Raw genomic sequence first — 24,793 nt, 5'->3', positions numbered from 1 at the left:
GAGAGATAAACCATACTGTCATGTCTGCATCTCAGATATAGTTGTGCTTGCTTAACAGATGAACAGTGAGAAGACCTCCTAGGTGGTTAAGTTAATATTTATTAAGAGTTTAATACAGTTCTTAATAGGGCCACATTTAACAGAAGTAGTTGATTCTTATCTCCTTAAAGGATGCAACTCAGAGCTTTAAAATCTTGAAGTATTCCTTTTCTTTGTACAGTCAACAGCAGGATCATCATTACTGGCTAACGCCTCACCTCTGACTCTCATGGCATCACCCCTGTCTGTAACCAGTCAGAATGTGACATCTGCACCATTAACTCCTTTTGGGATGCTGGGTGGCCTTGTTCCTGTGACCGTGCCCTTCCAGTTTCCCTTGGAGCTGCTTGGCTTTGGGACGGACACAGCTGGAGTGACAACCACCTCGGGATCTACCTCAGCGGCTTTCCACCACAGCCTAACTCAGAGTGAGTGGAGTTAGTTATCACACTGTGCTATAAGGAAAGATGCATCCTGAAAATGGAAATAAGGAGGGGAAGCAATAAAGTTCTGAGAGACTCAAATTTGATTCATAAAAATCCGTAGAGGAAAGTAAATGTGGTTTCTTCACTGGTAAAACTTTGTTTATGTAATTATCCAAATGTTAGGAATCACCTTTTATAAGCTTCATTGTTATATTCACGGTATGTAGTTAGTTTTGAACATGCTTTTTGGGGTTAACTTTTAATCCCTTATCTTTAGAAAGGAATGTAGCTTGAGTGTCCAAATGTCATAATACAAATAAGAGACTTAATATGATGATTCCTCAAAATACCCTTGGCTCAGTAATGGCTTAGACTCTCAGGTATCAAACAGTTCCCTTATGAAGAAGTATCAACCAGGATGGCATTTATTTTTTTCCAATTGCTAAAAAAGAAATTCTTTAGGTTTTTAACCTATATCAGTTTTTGGTCTTTCTGCTGAAGGAAATGGTATGAAGAGTTGCATCCCAGTAGCAAGGCATGGTCCTTGGTCTGACTTTTGATTAACCGTATCCGAGTAAGTCTGTTTCTGTTGACTTATTCCAACCATCAGAATGCTATCAGCTATTTATTTTTTGTTGTTGAGATACATCTTCAGAAATCTCTGCAAATTAGTAGGCTGCTATAGCTGCACTATAGAAATAAAAACTTGCTATTTCACAAAGGCTACCTCTGTCCTTAAGATTTAGTTTTCATCTTTGCTGTCCTTTTTTTCCCCAGACTTACTGAAGGGTTTACAGCCAGGTGCTCAGCACGCAGCAACGCTGTCTCACTCACCTCTGCCTGCTCACTTGCAGCAAGCTTATACAGGTAAAGACATCATATTTTTCTTAGTACTTATTTGTAACTTAGTCAGAATTATGTCCTAGACTGAAATAAAATTGTTCCACAGAATTGAAATTGGTTTAGAGAAGACACAACACGGGGACAAGCTTTGGTAGCAGCAGACAGTGCACATTCTATCTCAGCAGTGTTTTTGGAACCTGAACAATTTTTTTTTCAACTTCTCTTCAATGTCATGAGCAAAAAGTTCAAAAATTTCAATAATACTTTATTGTAACAGTTCTGTAAACCTAAGTGTACAAATTCAACTAGTGTGGAAAAAAGGAGCACTACTTACTGGATGCTAACCTAATTGTTTACAGGCTTCTTAAAGTCTGTATTGATTGTTTTTTCCATTCAATTTTAATTTGTCCTTTGGAGGAGAAACAGACCTTCTAGCTAGAAGCTTCATGTTTCTTGTAAGAGTGTATAAATGTGTGGACAGTGTGATGGTTTCCTAGTGGAAGATCTGCCTTCCCTGGGAATTTCATCCTTGATAAGAGTTGCATATTTTGATTGAGAAGCTTGAAGTAGAACATCTCCTTTTTCTGTTTGTAAGGCTTAGAGCTGAAAAATAGAATACAGCTTTAGAAGGTGCAGTTTAGTGCATACTCCTTTCTTTGCCACCTATAGGTTTTTTTTTTTTTGCCAGGAGAAGGAACAAGAAGGATGGCAGTGGCTTGGTGGGGGTGCTTCATTCTATCCTCTGAGTCCTCAGCACCAGAAAACTGGGCAGTGTTGCTGTAAGAGGCTGTGAAAACAAACCAATTGGCTATATTTGTTACAACCTTATTTTTTATCATAGTGAATGCCATGGGCTGAATACTAAAAATGTTTTGTCACAATGTAAAGGCTTCTAAAGAAAGGCTTGATTTTTAAGTTCTTTTTCAGTATCCCCAGCTGCAACTTAATCTTTAGAAAGATGCTGTCTTTTGGTATGAAGCCTGGTATCTCAGGTTTCAACAGTGCTATTTCTAATAAATGAACTACAGAGAAGATGCAAAGTCTTCCACCCTATAAAGACAATGTACTCTTTGGTGATGCTAAAGCTGAACATGCCAAATTCCTGTCGCTTTTGCTGTAAGTTATAAAAGTAAAAGTTGACTGATGTTTTCGTTCTTCCCTTTCTTTTCCTGTCTCTAAACTACAGATGGAGGCCAAAGTAAAGGGGACGCTAAGTTACAGCGGAAAAACCAGTGACTTCTGGACAAGCAAGGGAGCTGAAGCAGTTCTGGTTGGCTGACAGAATCTGCCCAGTTGGGAAAGTGCTTATTGTCACAGGGCTGCTGTTTCTGTCGATGTTTACATATTCTGATCCCAAGCACTGTGGTGAGAGGAAGAAGAAACAGAAAACAATACTTGATTAAAGAGAGAAGGAAAAGGAGGACTGGACCTCCTGGTTGTGCAGACTGGTCATAGTTTGATCTTGCCTAAAGAAACAAGCTTTTTCTATGTGCTCTGATTGGCTTTTAAAAGAAATTGATCGTCAAACCCACAGCAGCACAAACATTTTTTTTCTGGGTGTTGTCCAATGAAGAGTTGAAAGAGTGAGAGGAGCTAGAATAGGTTTCTTCATCCATCATGTAAGGTGGAATCATCCACTTCATTAGTTCCCAAAGTGCCCAGTGTAAGATTATACGTAGGTCCTGAGTGTGTTACATGGTTGTGGACCAAAGGTTATGTAGAGTAGAGGCGGTGCTGGGATACTTTGTATTATAATTAAACCCTTACACAAATGCAGTTTCTGATATGGGCATTTTTCCAGCTTTACAAGGCTGTTTGGCTTTGGGGAGCCTACAGATGCAGTCTCATTAGAGTTGTCTTTAAAAACAGATCTCCTGGTACATCAAAATGTGAGACACAGACTACTGGGAAATACCTTGCTCCTTCTTTGATTTTTTTTTAATTTTTTTTTAATATAAAAATTCTTATGTAAGGGAGGAAGGGGATGAAAATTTTTCCATTTACATGAAAAGAAAACCCACATTTTATTGGTTGGAGTAGCATTTCTTTCCCACATCTTTTTTTTTTTTTTTAAAGGCACACTCATTTTTCAGTCCTTCCATTTGTTAAACTCGTATCCTTTGCCTTGTGCTTACCTGCTACAAAAGTCATGTTCTATTCGTGTCTCTTATAAAACACAACCAGTTCTTTACTCATCTAGATCTTCCTTCCTCATCTTTCATCTAACTCCTCTCAAAAATGATGCATTATACTGATTTGCTAGTTAAAGAAAGCTGATTGTGACCTGTTCTAGAGCCGGGTTAATACTGCTTCAGGCATTAGCCAAAGAGGAGTCGTTCAAAAGCGACCAGAGGTGCCTTCTCTTCTGGGGGCTGAATGGATTGTCTCCAGCATTTCTAGCCCCTGCTGGCCTGGGGAGTTCCTGACCTGAACTCTTCCTTACATGGTAGCACAAGACTGCAAAGCTGGCTTTTTTTGTTGTTGTTTTTTGGATAGCAATACATTGACTGGTTCATTTGTAAGGTTAGGAAGTATCCAGCACATGTTGCACTTTCAACCCCAGGACAGAACTTTGCTGTTGAGTCCCTTGCGCTGTCAGACAAAAGGTGAGAATGGCAGAAATTGAAATAAGTCATAGGGGAAAGGAGCAAATAAAATAGTATGATACCCTTCTCCTTAAACCCTGAAACATTCCTATGTTCAGAGATGCTGAAATTCCTAGTAGCTAGTCTTTCTAGTAGTTTGATTTGAGATTGAACCAGTGACTACTGGTTGTCTCGCACCTTCCCGAGAGACTTTGACCCATGGGTAATGCATCTTCAATGTTTTCTGCTAGATTAACTTATAGCTTTCAGGTTTCTTTTACATGTGATTTATTTTTCTTAGACCAGACAACAATTTCTTTTCTATTTAGAGCTCATTTTAATTTTATATAAATATATATACATGAATTTAAAATAATATATATTGTGTATTTAGTATAAAAATGTTGGGTTGAGCTCAGCAATAAATGTTTTTGCACAACACTTCTGTGAAAGACAGATTGAATTAAAATAAGATGCATTAGTTTGTTAATTTCACTCCACAGCATCTGCCAATTAAGTACTTTTTAGCTAGTGCTAATGTTTTGTATGTGGCGTGTTGATTAGATAAGCTTGCATCTTCATCAAGGTTATTCTAGAGTTGAAACATACAGATACATAGACTCTGGCATTCTTAATACTGCGCATATTCTGTCAAAATACCGTGAACTACTTAGAATGCAAGCTTTATCTGATTTTTTTCGCTTTTCTCCAGGAAGGGCTGAAGGAAAACAACTTTTGGTTTTTGAGGCCTAACACTTCTGGTAGGATGCTAATTCTCTGAACTGTGTCAAACCTGATACTTTTAAAAAAATGTATACAGCTAAGGGAGTTGCAGCAGTGAGCCATCAGGCAGCAATATATTTAAAAGACCCTGTCCTAAGAGTTCTACCTCTTCTATGTTTTCCTCATCAAGGCATCTCATTCAAATTGCCATCTTCTGTCTTCATACTTAATAAATTTTAGATTGGGAGACTTGGAGCCATTTATAACTACAGCACAAATTTCCTTCCAGTGTTCCTCTCTTACTGGAAGTATGCCTCATCTTCAGTTGAGGAGTAGCCTCTCTATGTCTTAAGGAGGGTAGGAGTAGTCCTTTCTCTGTGGTCTGCTGAGCTTCTCAGTCTTGGGAAACAAGTAAACTAATACTTTTTGTGGAAATAGATAGTAGGATGATGAGAATAAAGATGACCATACATTGTTTGTGAAGCCAGTTCAGACAGCCCCCCTGAGGAGGGTAACTGCTTTCAGTCATCACGCTCCTGAGGTTCTTTGGAGTCGGCAACATAGTGATAAAAGGGTCTGCATTCCCTGTTCTCCCTGGTTAAATCCAGCAAGACCAAATCAAAGGAAAGAATAGGATGGCTCCCAGAGACCTTTGCAGGTAGCATAAACAGGATGGGGAGTTGAAAGATTTCTGCAACGTCCAAATGCAAAATTGGGTTAATGTTTTACTATTTTCTGCACAGCAGCTCTTCTAAAGACACTTTCCCCGAAGTTTTTACTACTTTTTAAGGGCCTTTTGTTAATAAATAAACTGTAGTTGTACATACTAAATAACCCTCAGTATTCACAAGCAATAAGAAAGCCAAGTAGAGCTGTCTGTTCCAGGCAGCAGGGCTGAACTTGGTTTGGGGACTGTATATGAGCTAACACGTCACGCTCACTGAAAGCCCCAAACAAATGCAAGCAATAATTTCAAACACAGGTTTTAGATGTTAAAACTGTCTGGGTAACATTTTCTGCTACATGATCCAAAGTCCCAAAAGTCACGGTAGCTATTTTAAATCCTTGCAAAGACACTTGCAAAGAAAGAAGGCAGGCTAGATGAAAAAAAGGCTGCACAGTTTCCTGATACTTGGACTATAACTGCAGTGTTTTCCCACTCCAAGATGCAAATAGCTTAAATCACTTTGTCCAGCCTTCTCTGTTGATTTGAGATACATGACTAATAATGATCAACTAAGTCACAAGTGTGGATGCTGTGGGTTTCACATCTGTTTTCTGCTAATCAGAAGTAACTTTTAATTCCCTGGGTTCTGCTTCTTGTTTGAATCCAATCAAAGTTGTCTGATGCACAGATTTGGGGGTGGGACAGGTGCCAAGAGCCTGTTTCCTTCCTGCAGTCCCATCACCTGACCCTTCCTCCACACTCCTCCTCCACTTGATGCAAGACCTTTGAGGACATGAAAACAGAAATCCTGCAACTCTCCCAAGCTGCCATCAGTTGTGTGAACCATTAACCCTCTTGGAGTTACCTTGGACTCCAACTAACTTTATCACATTTGCTGCTACATTCGTAAAATGAACTTTTGGCTGTATTTATTAGCAAATTCTAATCTAGTTTACAGTTTTGTTTGGTTTTCTTTTGAGTAGTTTTTGCCCACAGATGGATTAGTAGTGTTGGGGTGTTTGGGTTTTTTTTGGAGTGAGGCACAGTGATCCCTCTTCTGCTTTTGTTCTGGATTTTTTTAAGAGATGGCATTGCAAGGGAAAACCTGCAGCCAAGCCAAACTCTGGAAAGCTCCCTCCCACATGTAACTTTCATCTTTTGCTGAATTGGGAAATTACTAAAGGGACACTTGCTTTTTGTTGAGTTTGGTGGGGGTCTTTTTCCCATAAAATGAACCAGAAGGTGAAAGCAGTAGGTAAATGACTGATTTAATTAACACTTTATGCAATTTTAATTTTATAGACATTAAAAAAAGGTTGGTAGATTTTGATTGGTCCTAGCTCTGGTGAAATCGTTGTTACCCTCCATGACTTACTTGATTCAGGCCTTTGTCCTTTGTTTAAGTGCCTTTTTTTTTTTAATTTTATTTCCCTACCCTCTTTAAACTGTTCTCAGAGATCCTGAAGTGCTGGAAGGCATTTTGGAGGAAATTCTTAAGCTTGCCAAGATGGCTTTATGCTGTTATACTATTTTTTCCCTTTTGTAAAGAAAAAAGTGTGTAATGTGTGTAACTTCATAGCTGCTGTACTATGACATTGGTTCTGTGTGCTTGTGCTTTCTTTCTCTCTCATTCACACACATGCGCACACACACATATGCAGCAATATTCCTGAGAAACCTGTTCATCCTTCTACATTCTGCTGGCTCTGTTAAACACTTCAAGTAAAGGTGAATGTTTGTGCAAAGATGGCAGTACAATAAAAGAGTGTGTGTGTGAGTGTGCATAAATGTGCATGAGAGAAAGGAAGTGGCTAATGGGAATGAAACTTCTTGCATTTTTCTCTGAAGGTTTTAAATTTGCATCTTAATTAGGTCATGAGTAAAACGTTATGGGCACTGTCTGGCAACCTTATTAAATACTGGACCACTTCACACAACTACTGAGTCTGAGGCAAAGATGTATGGCTGACAGCCCCAAGGAGGAGGGGGAAAGTGAGTTCAAACAGCAGCTTGCAGCAAGTTTGAGTTGAGATGAATTGTAAGGCATCTTGTGTGCGGCTAGTCACATCTGCTTGACACCAGTTATTGCAAGGATTCTCACATTTACCAAAGTTGTCACTTTCTACCATGCATCGTATGTAAGAAGGAATTTGGTTTAACCTGCAAAAGTGCAGCAGCTAATTGAAGTTAAACCTGGCTATGCTTCACATGCTGCCTAAAACATTCACCATCAAGTACTTCTCTAGTTGTACTTCTTACTTCTTAATGGCTTGTTCTCTTAATATGATGAACAGTAAGTTCGTGTGTTATCACCTGCAAGTGAACCCTCATAATAGTGTCTGTGCTTGTTTCCTTGTTCTCTGACAAAATTAGCAATCTGCAATAGATCATTTAGTGATTTTTAACAATGTGATGAGGATATATCTAATTTATGATTATTATAAACATGCATACCTGAAATTAGCAATTCACATGTTGACCAAGTGCTAAACTTAAGGTAACATACATACACATCATGAGACTGCTAGTTCTGTGATGTGCTTCCACTGGGGAAGATCTAATTTTGAGTTGCAATATGAAAAGGAAGCATTTACTTTCCAGAACGGGAATGGAATGAAGAGCCCTTCATAGCTGGAGAACCCATCTAGAGAGCAAAAAATATGACACCAAATGCAACGTGTTCCTGTGGCAGATAATAGCCTAGCTGCTATTTTGAGTTCTTGGCTTGTCCTCACACGTTTGAGTGAATCTGTTTATGTAAACTAGGCCATAGGCCAATTTCTTCTACCAATCTAATGGTGCCAGTCAGAGATAGGGCTAGTGCTGGTAGCTCAGCCAGTTGGAGTGATGGTGAGGGTGCTTCTTAATCTGCCTTAGGTGCATCAGTGAAGTTACTTCAGTGGAGTTTGCCACATCCACCTGTGGCAGTAAACTGAGCTAACCTGGCTCTTCTGTCTCTGTTAATTCATTCTGGGCACATGTGCTCTCTATGCTAGGCTGGTCTGTGAGATGGGGAAGCCACAGCTGGTGATGATGGCTGACTTGCAGTGTTTTTTAACAAATGCAGCTGTTGTGAAAATCTGTGTCTGTCTACTGCTTAAGAAATCACTGCCAAAATAAGCAGCCAGACGTATGCTTACTGGGCCACTGGAAAGATCACTGTTGTGTAAGGGAATGCTTTGTTTGTGGAAACTCCTGGTGTGGCTTCATCCTCCTTCTGCTATGACCCGGTGATCGCTTGCTGCTGTAATAGCCTTTTGGGGCCATAGAAGGCCCTGCTGCTGCTATGAGTTATGCTGAGAGATCAGCATGGCCTGGAACTGGCCCAAAACTGGGGAAGTACAAAGATTCCCTACAGCTGTTTTTGCACACTCCTCATAAATAAAACTGTGCTAATCTTGTCAGTAGTCAAGGGTATAGGTCTGTATTTTGTAGCCATTTTTGACAGCTATAATTCTACAGAGCAACTCGGCGGGGGGGGGGGGGGGGGAAGCATATGTAGAAGTGAATTTCAGTCTCTTCCCTTGCCATCATCTCCTGCTTCAATAACCATTAGCTAGTAAGTTTTTTTTTGTGGTGAAGTAATCCAAAGCAAGCAGTGTACATTGTTTGACTCGTATCATCTCAATACTAAGGGGTTTTGGTTTGGGTTTTTTTACCCAGCAGTGTGTGCAGATGTATTTTATCAACAGATAGTTACTTTTGTTACTGTCCAGTACCAAGAGAAAAAGGAGAGAATCAACCAAAACCAGTCAGGAGATGCCACCATGGCAGGCCAAACCAAGTAGCTGCTGGGGCAGCTGGAGCTTCTTTGAGACTTAACCAGATTTCACTGGGGAGTGAGGGAAGAAACTGTGTTCTCATTTTTTCCAGAATAAGGCCTTAGTTTGATTAGTAGTCACTAATATCAACTATGCAGATAAGTATTATTTACATGTTTCAGTGTTACATACATTCCTTCCCCTAGCTAACCCTCTTAACACATTGAAGTTTTGCCCAAAGAAAATGGAATATATTTTGAATGTCTGTACTGCAGAAGTCTTTTTTGCTAACATGAAAAAAGAAATTTGTATTTTAAAAAAGAAACCCTTTCACTGGTGCAACACCTAGTGTCGAGTGTCATGAAGTTGCTTTGTGCTAAAAATCACCTCTTGTGACAGGTTTTAGTCTGAGAGTTTTCTAGAATATTCAGCTCTCAAAATTGGTTTAAGAAGCCACAGGCATTGTTGTTTTTTGATGTACAGATTGGATTTGGGGAGAAAGTGAGACATCCCAGGTTTCCTTCCAACATCAGAAGTGAATTAAATCAATTTCTCACTTAAATGAAGTTGCTTCTAAACAAGGGGAGGTGTCGGCTACACAGTAGCTAGATCTTTAAATAAAAGCTAAATTGTGATCCCCAGGTATTTCTCACTTATTTTTTTAGTCTTGTTGTGTGTACCTACAAATAACAATTTAGGTCAGAGGTGAGAACTGTAGTGTGTGTTATATTGCCAGTGATTCCAACATGTAGCAACTAGTACCATGTTCTTGCATAGTTTTCAAGATCCATACTGGAAATAGATGGAGAAATTTTATTTTTGGACTACTGTTTTAAAAAAAATCACAAAATTAACTAATACTTTTTACCCGGAAAAATCTACTGAGCAGGTGTTCTATTTTAGCACTTAAACTAGTACGCTTGTTATGTGATTTGTCTCTCGTAGTCTTTTACTGAGGGTTAGAAGCATTTCATTAGTAACCCTTAAAATGTTGGCGTTCTCTAGCTTAAAGTCAAGTGCTTATAATAAAAGGGCATCTGTGATAACTTCTGATGATACAAAAGCACTATGTTCAGAATATTTCACGGGGGGGGGGGGGGGGGGGGGGGAAGGTGTGGCTGCAAGTTCCTTTAGTTCTGCCTCATAAAGAGGCTCGGTCAGGAACAGACCATCCAAATACCTGCCTGCGCAGCTAAAGGTCGTGGGGATCGTCCCCTTGACAGAGGTGTGGCCTCAGTATCCTCTGTCTGGTGTGACTTTTAGTACATAATGTATAGTAGCAAGTTTGGATATAGCCAGCTGGACCCTACCTGACTTGCTGTGGTCCCCAGATGATGAAAGGCTGAGAAAACAGATGGACAAAGCATTTTCCTGCCTTTCACTAGGTAGCTCGGAACAAACAAAGGAATGTGCGGTTACTACAAGACGGCAAAAACTGTTTGAGTCGGTGATTCCTAAGACGCTTTACTCAGTCCAGCATGAATTTGTACAAGGTCAGCTTCCTCCTTTTAATACTTAAGTATTTCTGACGGTGGGGCTTAGTGATGGAGAGAGGAGCTGAACAGCCGTGCCCTCACCTGGTGAGCTCTCCAGAGAAACCCCTGTGAAATGCTCCCCTCTTGTGACAAAGAAGCCTGAACAACCAAATGCAGCTCACTTGGGTGGTTAGCACCGCTTTCGTTTGGATTTTTAGGGAGGTGTGTTCCAGTAACTTCAAGGGATACTGTGTTTTACATGTGTGATTTCTTTCCCCTCTCCTTATAAACTGGACCTGAACGAAAGTTTTGAGTTGTTGGGTTTTTCTGTAATAATCTCAGGACCTGAAAGATTGTAGCATTTAGTGTGTCTTAAAAATTATGTACTGTACCAGCCATGGATTTTGTAAATACACCTGTCTCTCTTTTCTGTATTTTAATTTTTTAAAAGTGTGTAAGGCTCTTTGCCAGAAGAACTGGTGCCTGCTCCATCCCTGAACTGAAGCAGGAAAAGGAAGAAGCTGCTGCCACAAAAGCCCTGCATCAGTTCCAAACGTGTATATTGTTCTGGTCAGTTTAATGGCTGTTAATCTTTTGTTCGTTGGGAAGCTGCTTCGTTCCCCTGCACGTTCCCAGCTGTGGCTAGCAGAGCCCTATCAGGGAAACTGATTTTTAACTCTCTTCTGTGTGTGACTACTTGATGTTTTCACTCCTTCCAGACATTCAGGTTGGCTATCCCCAAGGAGCGTGATGTTTTCCGAAGTCAGGACCATTGGCCCTATGCAAGAATAGCTGGAGAGCACTTCTCCTGTGATCAGTGCTTTGGTTCAAGCACAGCAATAGGGTTTGTATCCGTGCAGATAATCCCAGCTCCACCTGTTCCGAGAGGGACTCGCCCTTTTATTTTCCGCTTTCCTGAAAGGAGTGCAAAGATTTTTTTTTTTTTTTTGGCAGCAGACTTTGCTCGGGGATCCCACCTTGCCGGCAGAGCCCTGTTCTGCAGTGGGAGCCTTACTCGTTTCGGCGTAGCTGTTCCCTGTCCCCAACGGCGACAGGCTTTTTCATGAGTATTTTTTTTTTTTTTACACGTGTCATGTGTCTGTGCTGTATTAAATAAAGAAGAATGTACAGATTAGCCCCGTCTCTGTGATTTCTCACAAACATAAAGATGTGAAAAGGTTGTGCTTGAGGCGTTGTCGCTTGGGCCTCTGTTGGGTTTTTCGGTGGGGGGGCCAGGGGGGTTGTTGCTAGCTTTCTTCAGTCAGGGCAACCACACAGGTACGGAAGCTGCTGCGAGGCGGGGGGGGGGGTCAGGCAGAGGGCGCACCTCCCTCCTGGGGTGCGTTACAGCCAGGCCCCAGCGTGCGAACAGAGCCAAACGCGGCCTGCCCCCGCCCCGACCCCGGCTCCCAGGCCGCGCCCGCAGCGGCCTCGCCCCGCGCTCCCAGGGGGCCACGCGCCAGGCGCCTTCCGGTCCGCGAGCCGCGCGCGGGGAGTTGCTGCCCAGTGAGCGGCGGCCAGTGCTGCCCGTAAAAGGAAGAGGGGCGGGGACTGGAGGGAAGTATGCACGCGACAGGCTTCTTCTCGCGGCAGCCCCAGTGGCCTAATGGATAAGGCATTGGCCTCCTAAGCCAGGGATTGTGGGTTCGAGTCCCATCTGGGGTGGGTGTATTTTTTTCGCCCTACCCGCCTGGGCCGGGACGACCGCAACCCTCCGCAGCGCGCGAAGCGCCCCGGCTCTCCAGAGCGCCGGCCTCGAGCCGCGAGTCCCGGGACGTCCGAGCGCCCCCCGTGGGCTCTCACGAGCCGTGGACCGTCTTCAGACCGGAGGCCTCAGAAACACGCGTGGGTTCCCCGCGGAGGGGAGGGGCCGTGCACCCCTCGGCTGCCTCGCGGTAACCCGCGGCGCCCCGGCCGCTTAGCGGGTCGCTCCTCCCTCCCCTCCCCCCCCACCCAGCGGCTGTGGGCACGGCCTCGCCTCGACGCTCGGCCCCCGCTGGCTGCGGGGCGGAGGGGGCAGGAGAAGTCGATCGGTCGGCGCGGCGCAAGATGGCGGCGGTGCTGGGCTCTCCTCTGCGGACCTTGCGCGGGCTCCTGCGGGAGCTCCGCCACGCCAGCGGCCGCGAGGGCCGCCTCTATCGCGACACGCCCGCCTACCGGCACATCGTCGCGGCCTTCCGCGCCCACCGGGTACGCATGGGCTCCCCTTCCCCCCCCCCCCCCCCCCCCCCCCCCCCCCCCCGGCGAGGCGAAGCGGGTCAGGGGCCCCTCTGCCCGCGGCCTCGGGGCGAGGTGAAGTCTCCGGGGCTTGTTCCCTCCTCTCGGCAGGTGACCGGCGAGAAGCTGTGCCGGGCCCAGCAGGAGCTGCACTTCCAGGCTGCCACCTACCTCTGCCTGCTCCGCAGCGTGCGGCAGCACCGGGCCTTGCACCGGGAGTACCACGGCAAGGGGGAGCGCTCGCCCGAGGAGGTCGCCGGCCTGGTGGGCTTCAGGCTGCCCCAGCAGCCGGGAGGGAAGGGCTGAGGCGGTTGCGTGATGTTCCCTTTTTATTCCTAAATAAATGGCCTAGGCTGCGGAAAGGGGCTGGGTGTTCTAGTCCGTGTTTTCTGCCGGCGTGGTGCGGAATAGCCACGACTGGGCATCGCGCTCTCAGATTATCAAGCGTACCCGGTGCACCCCTTTGAGCGGAACGTGTGGCACGACAGGCAGCCTCCACAGAGCGAGAGGAAGGGTGGTTGCAGCGCAAAAACACGGCAAGGCCTTCGCCGCTAAACTGTTTTGTCTAAGGAGCTGCAAGGGTTATTGGTTCCCCACTCAAAATCTGTAGGTGAGAGAAGGTGTCTGTTCGCTGGAGGGTTTTCCAGCCAGTTCTATGTGTGAGGACCTTTCTGCTCTCCCAACAGCGAAGGCCCTTCCTCTGGAACATCAGTGGATTCTGGCGAGCGCTGCAGTAGCGTAAACCTCGTTCATCTTGAAGATTTCTTTCTGTTCCATGGTGGTGAGCTAGTGGTGACAATTCAGAGACAAATACAATTTAATGAGTTACGTGTTTCTCCGTGTCTGAGCGGTCAACTCTGCAACTGCAGGCTTCCTATGCTGTTCTTACACACTGTGAATCTCAGAAAATACAAAGTGAACCGGTTACTGCCAGTTACACTAGATACACAAATCAGCTGCCATTTTCTTGTTTGTCTTGCAATCTGGAACAGCAATTTTCTTTTTATAAGAAAGGAAATACTGGCTTGAATTGTTGCTGCCCTCAGAAGAGGGTGAAATTATATGCAAGATACGTAAGAAATCTGTGATAAGGATGACTTACAATGGCTAAAAATGTGAGGCTTGTTTACATGGGGGAGGAGCTGTAAGAAAGGGTGACAAAAGGGTGCTTGTTTTTTTGTTTACTACCAGAGAAAACAAAGTATTCTGTTAGAAAAGCATTGCAAAAAGAATTACTTCATCTAAATCTGAATATTCTCCTTTCCCTGTATTTAAAACTCGGGGATTGTTTAATCCGCAAGGTATAGTGGATAGGCACCGTAGATCCTTAAAACTGGGGAGATTTGGGCTACTTAAGTGAGGTAAGATGTGAACTACAACTTCTGAGGTCCTGTAGGCCAAAAATCCAGTTTGCAATGCTTGCAGTGTCCCACTAGTTAAACAGCGGTGGTTTTTTTGGACAGGTGTTGGTATCACAGGTGGGAAAGTATGCAGCTCAGCAGGTGAAAGTTATGGGAAGTTGCCATCCCCTGAGAATGGCTGTGAGGTATCTGCTGTTCCGAGTTATTTAATGCAGCTGCTGGGTTCTGCACTTTACTTTCCAGATGGACTAAAGGCTTGCTCCACCCAAGCCCATAGTACGTTGCTCCAGAAGAAATATAAATGGCTTGCTGAAACCAGCTCTGGAATAAAATATGCTGAGATTTGGCCAGAAGCAGATGCTCTTTAAAGAGTGCCTAGAGCTAAAGGTTGTATGGTGTGGGTACAAACAGTAGCTAAGCTTTCTCAGATTCCCCTAAACATACTAAGGTACTAATAGAGAAAGTTTTAACCAGTGTCTGTGTCTCTTCCAGCTGCCTCCCCTTCAATCCAAAGTAATGTAATGACTAACAACAGCAAATCTTTACGTGAAAGAAGAAACAAAGCCGGGACACGTTCTGAATAGCTGAGGAGCACTGGGTAGGGAATCTTTTCCTAAACGTGTTACAGGAAACTCCTCTCGGCGCATCGTGTGTTCTCCACGCGTTCTTCTGAAGTCCAGGTGGCTGGGGGTGGGCTTTTTAATGGCTTTTTACGTTGCCTTTTCTCCCTGGTATTAAGCTGACCTCAACAACTGGCCGCGGGCAGCTGCAGCCGATCCCTGTGACGGCCACCGGCGCCTTTCGGGCGCTGGATGGCAACAGGGCGGTCAGGAAAGGCACAGCCGCAAAGCGCGGGCGCCAGCACAGGCAGAAATGCTGAAAACGCTCTTTTCTGAGGCGGGACTTCGGCGCCCGGTGCACGGAGTCAGCTGCGAGACCCGACGGCAGCTTCACTTCCAAGGGAGGTTCTCTACGAACCGGGCGTGGCGGTCGCTTTTCTCACCGCTGCGGCCGTAACCGCGCTTGACAGCTCAAGAGGCGACGGGAGCCGTTAAGATGGAGCCGGACGTCAGTCAAACGCAGGGAACCGCCCTTCCTTCAGCGGCGCGGCCCGTCCCGGGGGTGCGCAGGCGGGACCCGGCCGCTGTCCGTTAACTGCAGCTCAGCCGCGCGCTCTCCCGCCTCAGAATCACCCGTCGCCGAACGGCTCCGGTGCGGTTTCCCCTCAGGGAGGCACGGGCCCGCCAGACCAGGCAGCGCCGCTGGTGACCCGCACGCCGCGACACGTCACAGCGGCTACGCCAATCAGCGCGCTCCGGGGCCCCAGCCCGGGGAAAGGCTCGACGGTCCAATCAGAGACCCCGCCGAGCGGTGCGTCATCGGCCGAACGCCGCATGCCGCGGCCAGTCAGCGGGCGCCAAGGCCCGTGCGCGCTGACGTCGCGGAGCGGGCGAGGGGGCGCCCAGGGCGCGTGCGCGCGGGTTTCCGTTACCGCTGGCGCGCGCGCGTGGCAGGCGTGAGAGGAAGCGGGAGGAGCGGAGGGGGGAGGGGAGAGGGGAGGCTGAGGCGAGGCGGCGGCGGCGGCGGCACCGAGGCCGGCGCGAGGCAGGTTTCCCGCTCGGCCTTGCACCGGGAGCGCGAGACAGAGGCAGCGCCCGCTTCCCCCTCCCTCCCCCCCCCCGCCGCGTCGGGGGAGCGGCTCCGCCCGGGCCCGCCAGTGACGCGAGGGGGAGGGCCGAGCGCCGCGCCGGGCCTCGGGCCTTGTAGGCCGCTGTCGGCGTGACTCGGCCGGGCCGGGCCGGCCTCTCGCGCGCTCAAGATGTCGGCGCAGGCCCAGATGCGCGCCATGCTGGACCAGCTCATGGGCACGTCCCGGGACGGTAAGTGCCCCCCGGCCGGGGCGGGAGAGGGGAAGGGAGGGGGTGGAGTCGTCGAAGCCCCTGAGGTGACGGCGGCAGCGGGCAGGCCGGCCGGCCGTTCACCGTGATCGGCAGGCCCGGGGCCCGCTCCTTTGCCCCCCCCCCCCCCCCCCCCCCCCGCCGTCTCCGCGGGCGGGGCCTGCCGAGGCCGTAGGTCAGCGGCGGGGGGAGGGGAAGGGGGGAGGCGGCCCTCGGTGCCGCCGCCCCCGGGGCTCGGGGGGGAGCTGGGTGCCGCCGCCGCCGGCCCCCGCGTTGCTGCCAGCGCCAGCCGTTGTCCGGGCAGCGGGGGCCCGCGCTGCCGTTAAAGGCCGCCGTGTAGGATCCGCTCCCCGCGGCGTCCGGGGCTCGCAGCCGCCCTGCCGCGGAGCTCAGCGCTGGGGGAGGCAGCGGCGTGCGAGACTCGGGGGGGGGGAACAACCCCAAAAATCCCCCGAACCAACAGCCATATCAGTAGGGCGGGGGTGGGCATTGTGATAGTTTTGTCTAAAGTCTGACCCAAACCATCATTTCGGTCAGCAGGTGGGCATGGTTCTCGCGCACTGAAAGAGAGGATGTAGTTGACCCAAGCGAGCGAACTCTTTTAAAACCAAACAAGCCCCAGGTAGCTAACTAGAAGCTTGGTGTCTAGCGGCAGTGATCCCAGGAGAGAGATGCAGATGTGCAGTCAGGTTCCAGATCACTCTGCAATCACCTAGCCATAATTCTCCAGTTCATTGTGTAAAGCATCTCAGAATTTTTGTCGGGGTGTGTGGTGAGCAACATGAAAGTTTGAACTGGCAGTCGTCCATAAATCCAGATAGTTTGGGGACGGCTAGAAAAGCGCTGTTGCTGTTACGTTGTGTGGTGTTTTATTTATAAACAAGAGAATACTGCACCTGGGGGTAGACTGCAATTAGAGATTATTTGAATGTTGTACTCACTCTTGCAGATAGATGTGTTATGTGTTTGTTGAAGCCTCATGCTGAGTTAATAGTTACCTGTTTTCCCATGCACCAAGTAGGATGTATGAACTGGGACGCACCTTGTGTGCGCCAGTCATCTGTGGGTACTGTGGTAATGTGACCTTTGACAGCTTTTTGAAGTATAATCTAGAACTCTAAATAAATCTAGTTTTCATGTACCCAGTGTATCATGAATGCTTTCTGCTAAGTGCTTATAGTTGTTTTAAACAGGGGCGTGATAATCTCATTGGAAAATTACTGTTCTGCAGAGGTTGCCTTCCAGAGCAAGGCTGGTTAGTGAGTAGTCATGCAGGATCTGACTTAGGGTGTTTTTATCTTGCCCCAGAAGATTTTCGAATACTTCCTGTTGTGGCTGCGTGTGTCTAAGTGCTTGGCAAAGTAGCATTGTGCTTGTGAAACTCAAGTCTTCCCACCGTTGCCATCTAGATCACTATCTCAGAGCTACCTGAGACTACACAGAAGGGTTAAAGAGGGGGGGGCCGTTTCAATTTATGAATGTATTTTTGGTTGAGTGGTGGGAGAAGAGTGTGATTTACTTGTGACAGCTGCTTAAAAATGCTGAGTGACTAAGATCTAAACCAGGAAAAGCAATTTCAGACTAGATTTCCTTTAGCTTTGTGAGAAAGCAGTTATTTTATTGATAATTGTATTCCCCCCGTCCCACCCACCCTGTAATTCCCAAACCGCATGTGCTGAGCTGTTTAGAAACTAACTGGCGAGAGAGGAAGCACTGAAACGAAATTGGCAGGATGAGGAAGGGTAAGGAGAAAAACCTGTTTGCAGAACTGACTTCCATTGTTGGATTAAGTGGGGAATTGAGGATCCCGGTGTAACACCATTCTAGTTTAAAAAAAAAAATTAAAAAGTCCACTGAAGCATTGTTTAAACTGAAATGTGCACAGGGATTGAAAATCATCCTTTTTCTGCAGAGCTGGTCCTTATTAAATTCAAGGCCAGGCTCAAGGTCATTGAAATATTGCTAACCTTGAGAGTAGTGGGGTTTGGAGTTGTTCGTTTTTTTATGTTCCTACCACCTTTGACAAATACTTTAGTAATATGCAAGTAGCAGCTTTTCATTAGAATGTATCTTTTTTTTTCATTTCTTAGTAGATCGTAGCTCTCATTTCACCACTTGTCCACATTGCCTTTGTTTTTGCTCTGTGTGGCAACACAACAGAGTTTAAAATGATTCTAAAGAAAAAAAATCTTCCTTGGGTGCTGTTTGTGTTTTACGTTGTTCAAAATTACCAAAGTGCTTCTTTATTTCCTGATTAACAGAATTGTATACTTTACACAGTTTACAGTTTTTGTTAGAGGAGCTGAGAATGTGCAAGTTTAAAATTCTTACCTGTATTAGAAAAGGCAGATCAAACATTTAATCTCTTTAGTGGGAATAGAACAGACTGGAGGTGAATTCAAAGCCAGTGGCAGTGACTAAATATGTAGTCTGTATTACTTTTTTGGAGCTTATAGTATCATTTGTAGAGAACAGGAACGTGCTCTGAAAATGGTCTTGAAAACTCCACAATGAGATGCTCAAACATAGTTTTAGGGGATGAGCTGTAGGCTGCAATTTGTGGAAGCTTGTGCACACTCATTATGACTGGTGTCCCTGGGGCCAGAATGGAGGAGCTCGGAGGACGTAGTTATTAAATGTTTTTATGGATTTGCTGTTAAGCTCTTGAGAACACCTAGGAAGCACAGTTCTGTATTGGTCAAATTGATTCAGGAAAGACCCACTGAGCTGTAAGAATATTTATGAAAAATAAGTGAGTCGTGTGAGTAAGGAGCTTTCTCATTTTGAACAGAGTTGCCCAGTGTGTGGCTGTCCAGAACTAGGCGTGCAGCTCTGGGCCTGCCCCTTGCTGTATCTTTTCCCAGAGGGCCCCGTTGTTACAGGAGGGGAGAATCGAGAGCTTGGTGACTTGTTTTGGCAACCTGCTTTCCCCTTGTCTGAATTTCGGTGGTGGGATAGAGGCACTTGTAGTCACCTCACCCGGCGTGGCTCAGCATGTGGGGGACTGCTGCCTGGTGCTTGCCAGAGTCTGGGGTTCAGGCAGCCTCCTGCCCGGCCCGGTGCCCTGCTGCTCTGTGCTTGCCTTTGCTCCTGCGACAGACGCCTGGCAGAGGAATGGAGCAGAAGGGACTTGGCAGATGCTCTTCAGGTGTTGCTAGTGAGTTGCAGTTCCTAGAATTCATCTGGGATATCGAAAAAGCGGTTGTATTGTTAATGTCAATACACTGAAATCATTAAGTGGCAGGTGTGGTTCTGTTACATGCCTGGAAAAGCACATTATTTTAAAACAAGTCTTTTTTTAAAATATCTTAAATATACCTAACTTAAACTTCTCTTGCACACTTCTCTAACCAGAAGTGGAAAACTGGACTGGATGTGGGCCATGCCAAAATTTAAAAATTAAAAAAAAAACCAAACCCAAAAACTTAGATTTTTGATGTTAGTATAAAGCTCCACTAATTTAATATTGTCATGACTGCAGGTTGAAAAAAATCTTCTCTGAAGTATGTCATTCCAAGTACTGATAACCTGACATACTTTAATAGAGAGCCTCAAATATAAACTACTGAATACGTGGCGTGGGTTTCCCAGATCCTGAGAAATAAGGAGTTCTGAAGATCAGATTCTAATCTTACGTACTTGCATGCAAATATTTTCTTCATACTGTTTTTTTACTGTTAGCAGTTAAACTCAAGGACTTTTTGTTACAGACTTCAGTAGTTAAAAGGTTAGTTCAGGTTGAATTTATTGTTGATGACCAGAGCTGCAGGAACTTGTAACTCTGATGTATTAGGAATAAGCTGATAGAAAAGTGTGATTTTTATTTTTTTAATACTATTTTTCAACCGTAAAATTGATGAATTTTTTTTTTATTAGTGTGCTTGGGTAGACTCTGGTTTTGCCATCCCTATTCTCTAGAAAAGAGGAGTGATCCTTACAAGTAGGATCAGAACGGTTTTAAATAAATTGAGTCATTTACAAATGGAATAGAATGTTAACAATTGATAGTGGTACCCCAGGATTTTTTATTTTTTCCCAGAATATAGCTGAAATGAACAACAATTGCAAAATTTTCTTTAAAAGGCCTGACTGTAAAGATCTTGTTTTATCTTAAATCAGCTTATCTTGCTCAACTGGTTGATCTTCTGCCAGGTCAGTTACCTGCTCTGCCTTGCCACAGGAGTACTAGAGTCCCTGTGAGGAATTGGTTAGAAGCAGAGGGTGGAGCCAGGATCATTACTTCTGACCATAGTGCAGACACAGGGCAGATCCGAATGGTCCTGGAACAGCACAACACCTTGAAACTGGCAAGACTTCACTGTTGCAAAGAAGTATGGTAGTGATTTTTGTGTGTGTGTGTGTTTTCGTTTTTTTGTTTGTTTGTTTTAATAATTGCCACTATATCAAAATTAGTTTATAGTCTAGATATATAAAAAGCTAGCAAAGTTAATTAGATTCTTAAGAGGCAAATAAATTTGTGCGTGCTTCTGAGACTTACATGTTGTCATGAAAATGTTCTCCCAAGCATCCTAACAAATTTTATGCTATGTGACTAGCACAAAAATCTTTGGAGCCTTTAACTGTACAGAACTCTTACGTATGAAGTGCTGATCAGCCACTCTTTTGCTTCACCTGCTAGCTTTTTGAGCTGAACTGCTGTGTTTGGAGTCTAACTCAGTTCTTTAGCTGTTACTAGCAAAGCACTTTTCTTGTTCTAGAGCCTCTTCTTCTGTCACTGAAAGTTAAAATATCCTTATTGCGTCTGTTCACGTCTTAATCCGTTTTTCTGTTTTACGCGAGCCACTTCAGTTGTCCTTAGTAGTGGTTACTGATGTATGACTTTTCTGCCGTCTTTGTTTGGGAGGAGTTGAAGTGACACCCTTATGCTTATCTTAAAGTCGTCCTGTGTTTGGTGACACCCTTTATATGGTAGCAGAGGTGTAATCTAGAACTTGTAACCCATTTTTTAATTTCTTTATTTCCATATGGGATTATTGAAGAGTTCTCGCTGTACTTAAGGGTGGGTGGTGAGTTGAGGTTACATAGATTTTGTTTTCCACTTTGCTTTACACTTGTAGGCGCAAGGTAGTATGTGCTTTTGAAGTCAGTTTTCAACACGTTGCTGTCCATTACTGGAGAACTTCTAGCCATTTGGGTAGCTTCAAGCTGAGAGCCGGGTTAGGGAGCCAGGAGCCTCCACTGAGAGCTCTTCTTTCAAATACGGGGCAGCAGCAAAATAAAGGCAGAAAAAAAGTATCTTGTATACGTGAATACCTGCAAAACCTACCCAGAATGTTTAATTTGCATCAGCTTAGAAATCTAAAAGTAGTAGCAACACGTAAACTTCATGAAAAGATTCTTTGTGTGTCAAGCAAGAGTGATCAGAAAGCTTGAAGAGCAATGATTGTGTGTAGCAACGCCTGTGCATTTGCTGGCTTTGCTATAAAGTTCTGGTACTTTAGCCCTTAAAAATTAAGGAAGCAATGAAGGACTTGAGGAGTTTTTCTACTCTGGATTTGGGACAGTGTATGAAATGGCATTTATGAAGAAGCAAATGGGCTTATTTATACCTCACAGAAAATCATTCCTATATTTGTTCCACTTGCAATGCATTAGCTAAAAAGTGGTTTCATTATATTCTGCATTCACAAGTATTAATTGAGTCATAGTGTTAACCAGAAACAATCCTGCTTAGAAATGTATTATTCTAACAGTGTTATGGTAAAGATGTGTCCAGTGTTAGTGACAGGAATATCAGAATTAGGTGCGTGTTCAGTGTGTAGGAGCAACAGGATGTTCTGTGACTGCATAAGCCTCAGTTAAGTAATGATGTTGAATACTTGTTATGCAGGGCTTGCTTTGCTGATGAAATTTGATACGCAGTCTTTAACCTGATACTCCACCCAGTTAGTAGCTCTTCGTGAGCAAAGTTTTTAGAGTCCCTTGCCAACACTTTGGGACTCATGCTTCAAAAATTTGAGTGGAAAGCCAGCCGGTTTGGGTTGATGTAGCTTAACACAGGAAGTCAACAGCAGGGAAATGAAAATGCCCCCAGTTGTCTCTGCGTGGATTGCGCCATTAGTTTGTGATTGGAGGTTACGGTTGGATTACGAAGGGTAATTCTCATCAATGCACTGGGTCTGTTGTTAGTAGTGTATTTAGGATACATCAGAACAGTAAGAGATGCTGGATCAAGTAAATTATTGTTAGAAACATGTTATAATGCCAAGCATTGTTGATACATAAGTGTTCATTCTGCTGGCTTGTGATTGAAATATGCTGGACAGGAATGACATTGTGGAGGCTGGTCAATAGGTTAGACTGAGGAATTCAAAGTGAATTGTGTAGTGCAAATGCACATTGTGATCTTAACCTCTGGATGTTCCTTAATCAGCAGTATGCATTGGTCTTGAATATTGATGTTACTTTTGTAGTCAGCATGTTTAATACAAGCTAGAAAACTTCCTTTAGAAAATTTACATTACTGCTGTCGTCTCTTCAATATTTTTGTGTCTAGTGTGCAATTTCCTTATGCTTAGAAAGAATGAGATGCACAATTATAGAAATTTCTCTTGGTGTTTAGCTTGCTTTCTTGAATGGTTTCAGTTCTGTTTCAAAGTTCTCCATTCATCTGGAAAGTAATCTGTCATAGAAATGTGGTTTGGGCCAGGTACTTTAAGTAAAACTAAAGGTGTTGCTTCTTGAGGAAAATGTAATTTTTTTCCTGTGCCTCCATATAAATTTTATCAATCATATGATTTATTTTTTTTTTAATGGAGAAAATCTTATTGGAAACACAGGGATGGCTTATAGTAATGGATGGTGACTCCTGTAATGCCCTGATAAATTACTTTGATTTCTTTAATGAGAAAGAGTCTGAAAGATCAAGTAGTTGTATACTCTGCTGTTCTTCAGAGGCAGGATTAAAAAAGTTGCTATTCTGAACTAATTATTTACCTGTTAAAATAGAACTTGTAGTAAGGTCTGAAATATCAGTAATAGTGTCCCCTTTATAAACGTTTAAGGATACTTCTAAGATTTAGGTGGCTGCAGCTACTTGGTACCTAGATGTATTAGTTTCTTTTTACAGAATATGTAAAGCCTTTTGAAAAATACTCATAAACTTTGCTTAGCCTTCACTTGATTATTTGACCATACAAAGAGCGTATCAACCTAAGTACAGTTTGACAAAGAGAAATAGTGTCTTGGTGATCTGATGTATCACTGAGGTCCTTGGCTTAAGAACACATCTGTTGATGTTAATTCTTAGAAGGCATCTGCAAAAGTCTGTTCTGCTGTAGGCTGAATGTCAGGTGTGTAGTGGATCTGTAGATTTTAGTCTGCCCTCCCCCTCAGCAACCCGTGTAGACCCCAGATGACCACCTACTCAAAATGATTCATCTGTAGGTCAGCAGAATGCATCTTCAGTCTTTGCAAACAGGTCTGCACTGTTTAGGGGTATCAGAGCTCACAAAATTCAGGAAGAAATAAAAGCATTTTGTTCTGAGGCTGTCAGATTTGGGAATGAGCTGCCAGAGGGACGCAAAATTCAGTCATTGTTAGGACACAGTATACGACACCTTTTCTCTTTGTTAAGCCTCTTCTTCTGAAACAGCATAGATTAGAGATAAATGCAAGTGTATGAAACTGCTTTCCATAGGAAGGAGAAGGTAAATATCTGTGTAGGGGAGCCTTTCTCAAAGTCTCTTAAATACTAGACCAAAGGCACAGTGCAGAAAGAATAAGCGTTTAAAATGTAAATGTGGAACACGTTCTTAAGGCTGTTATTGGTCAGTTTCTGCTAACTTATTTTTCCTTTTTCCTATGTTGTCTTATCTCAGTTTGGTAATTGTGATTGTCATGCTAGCCACTTAGATGAAGAAAGACTATTGCAGCTGTAGCATTAGTTCTTAGTTGTGATAGAGGTATGAAAAAAGCTATGTCTAGATGTTGAGGTAATGTCTGTGAAAATACTAGTTGCCAACTTTACCTAAGGAACAATGAGTCTTTCAGGAGTTTTCTGGTCTTGATAACTCCTTGACTCCTGATGGGTTAGTGCTATTAGGCCATCAGCTGTCTTTTTAAAAAAATACTTTTATTGATTTTGTTCATTTGTCTTTATATAGAAGAATCTTTATAGTCAACATGTATTTCTAGATGCTGTGTTAAAATTGCTGGCAGAGTCTATTATTCTATACAAACTGAACAATCTGGCCCCTTGTTTTATTTATAAAGGTTCAATGTATCTTTGCCTGCCTACATCAGTCTGCAAGGGAGTGTCAGAAAGGCCCCGCATTCGCCGAGCCGTGAGTTATCAATAACTTTTCAGATGTGTTAATGAATGTGGAACAAACGCAGCGATGTGTTTAAAAAAATATGGATCCACCTCCTAAAAAGAGAAAAAAATAAAACAAAACTCTTTACTGCAGCAGCGGGCATGATTATAAAGGGATTGCTCTAAATTTTTAGTAGTGTAATATAACTAAGCAGTAAGGTCGCCCTCTAGAAAACCTATTGTTGAACTGCTGTGAAGCTGTCTTCAGCCTGTGGATTACAGGTTTGAACTGTTGTATCCCGCAGGCGAATTAAGCGTGTGATATTTTTGGAAACTTTTGCTTGCTTAATAATCTGAAACTTGGCCCATCTGAAAATGTTATATGTTAGCATCCTATGCATAGAACTGATACTTAAAAATCTGATTACGCAGTAGTAAGAAAGGCTTGACTGATAAGATACGGGGCTTTATTCCCCTCTGTTGTAGTTACCTCAGTAATGAATTTGGCTTCTTCAGTTGTTTAA

At 44.3% G+C, this 24,793-nt stretch overlaps 3 protein-coding genes and 1 non-coding gene across 6 annotated transcripts in view; all 4 read left to right on the top strand.

Annotated features, from left to right (window-relative positions):
* The window catches only part of UBN2 (ubinuclein 2), a 55,070-nt gene extending 46,381 nt beyond the window's left edge, over positions 1-8,689 (top strand). For both annotated transcript variants that reach the window (XM_075428163.1, XM_075428164.1), the window contains 3 exons: positions 221-467; positions 1,242-1,331; positions 2,494-8,689. In XM_075428163.1, coding sequence (XP_075284278.1) covers positions 221-467; positions 1,242-1,331; positions 2,494-2,543 — 387 coding nt within the window. In that variant the 3' untranslated portion in view covers positions 2,544-8,689. The remainder of the gene's footprint in view (positions 1-220; positions 468-1,241; positions 1,332-2,493) is intronic.
* Positions 8,690-12,110: 3,421 nt separating this feature from the next.
* Positions 12,111-12,183, top strand: TRNAR-CCU (transfer RNA arginine (anticodon CCU)). Its single transcript has one exon. It is a non-coding gene; the product is annotated as a tRNA-Arg (tRNA).
* On the top strand, positions 12,160-13,100 carry FMC1 (formation of mitochondrial complex V assembly factor 1). The gene is made up of 2 exons (XM_075428050.1): positions 12,160-12,708; positions 12,847-13,100. The coding sequence occupies exons 1-2, from the start codon at positions 12,568-12,570 to the stop codon at positions 13,039-13,041; spliced, it is 336 nt and encodes a 111-aa protein (XP_075284165.1). The 5' UTR covers positions 12,160-12,567; the 3' UTR covers positions 13,042-13,100.
* A 2,502-nt stretch (positions 13,101-15,602) lies between these two features.
* LUC7L2 (LUC7 like 2, pre-mRNA splicing factor) overlaps positions 15,603-24,793 on the top strand; it is a 37,681-nt gene continuing 28,490 nt past the window's right edge. Inside the window, exon 1 of one of the 2 annotated variants that reach the window (XM_075428046.1) lies at positions 15,603-15,976. In XM_075428046.1, the coding sequence (XP_075284161.1) occupies positions 15,916-15,976 (61 nt within the window). In that variant the 5' untranslated portion in view covers positions 15,603-15,915. Of the gene's footprint in view, positions 15,977-24,281; positions 24,301-24,793 lie in introns of those variants that run through there. The other variant, XM_075428047.1, reaches the window with a different exon arrangement.

The sequence above is a fragment of the Opisthocomus hoazin genome, chromosome 8 (genome assembly GCF_030867145.1).
Source record: "Opisthocomus hoazin isolate bOpiHoa1 chromosome 8, bOpiHoa1.hap1, whole genome shotgun sequence".
Lineage (NCBI taxonomy): Eukaryota > Metazoa > Chordata > Aves > Opisthocomiformes > Opisthocomidae > Opisthocomus > Opisthocomus hoazin.
Note: the sequence above shows the minus strand (reverse complement) of the source record. Positions and strands in the feature narration are given on the sequence as shown.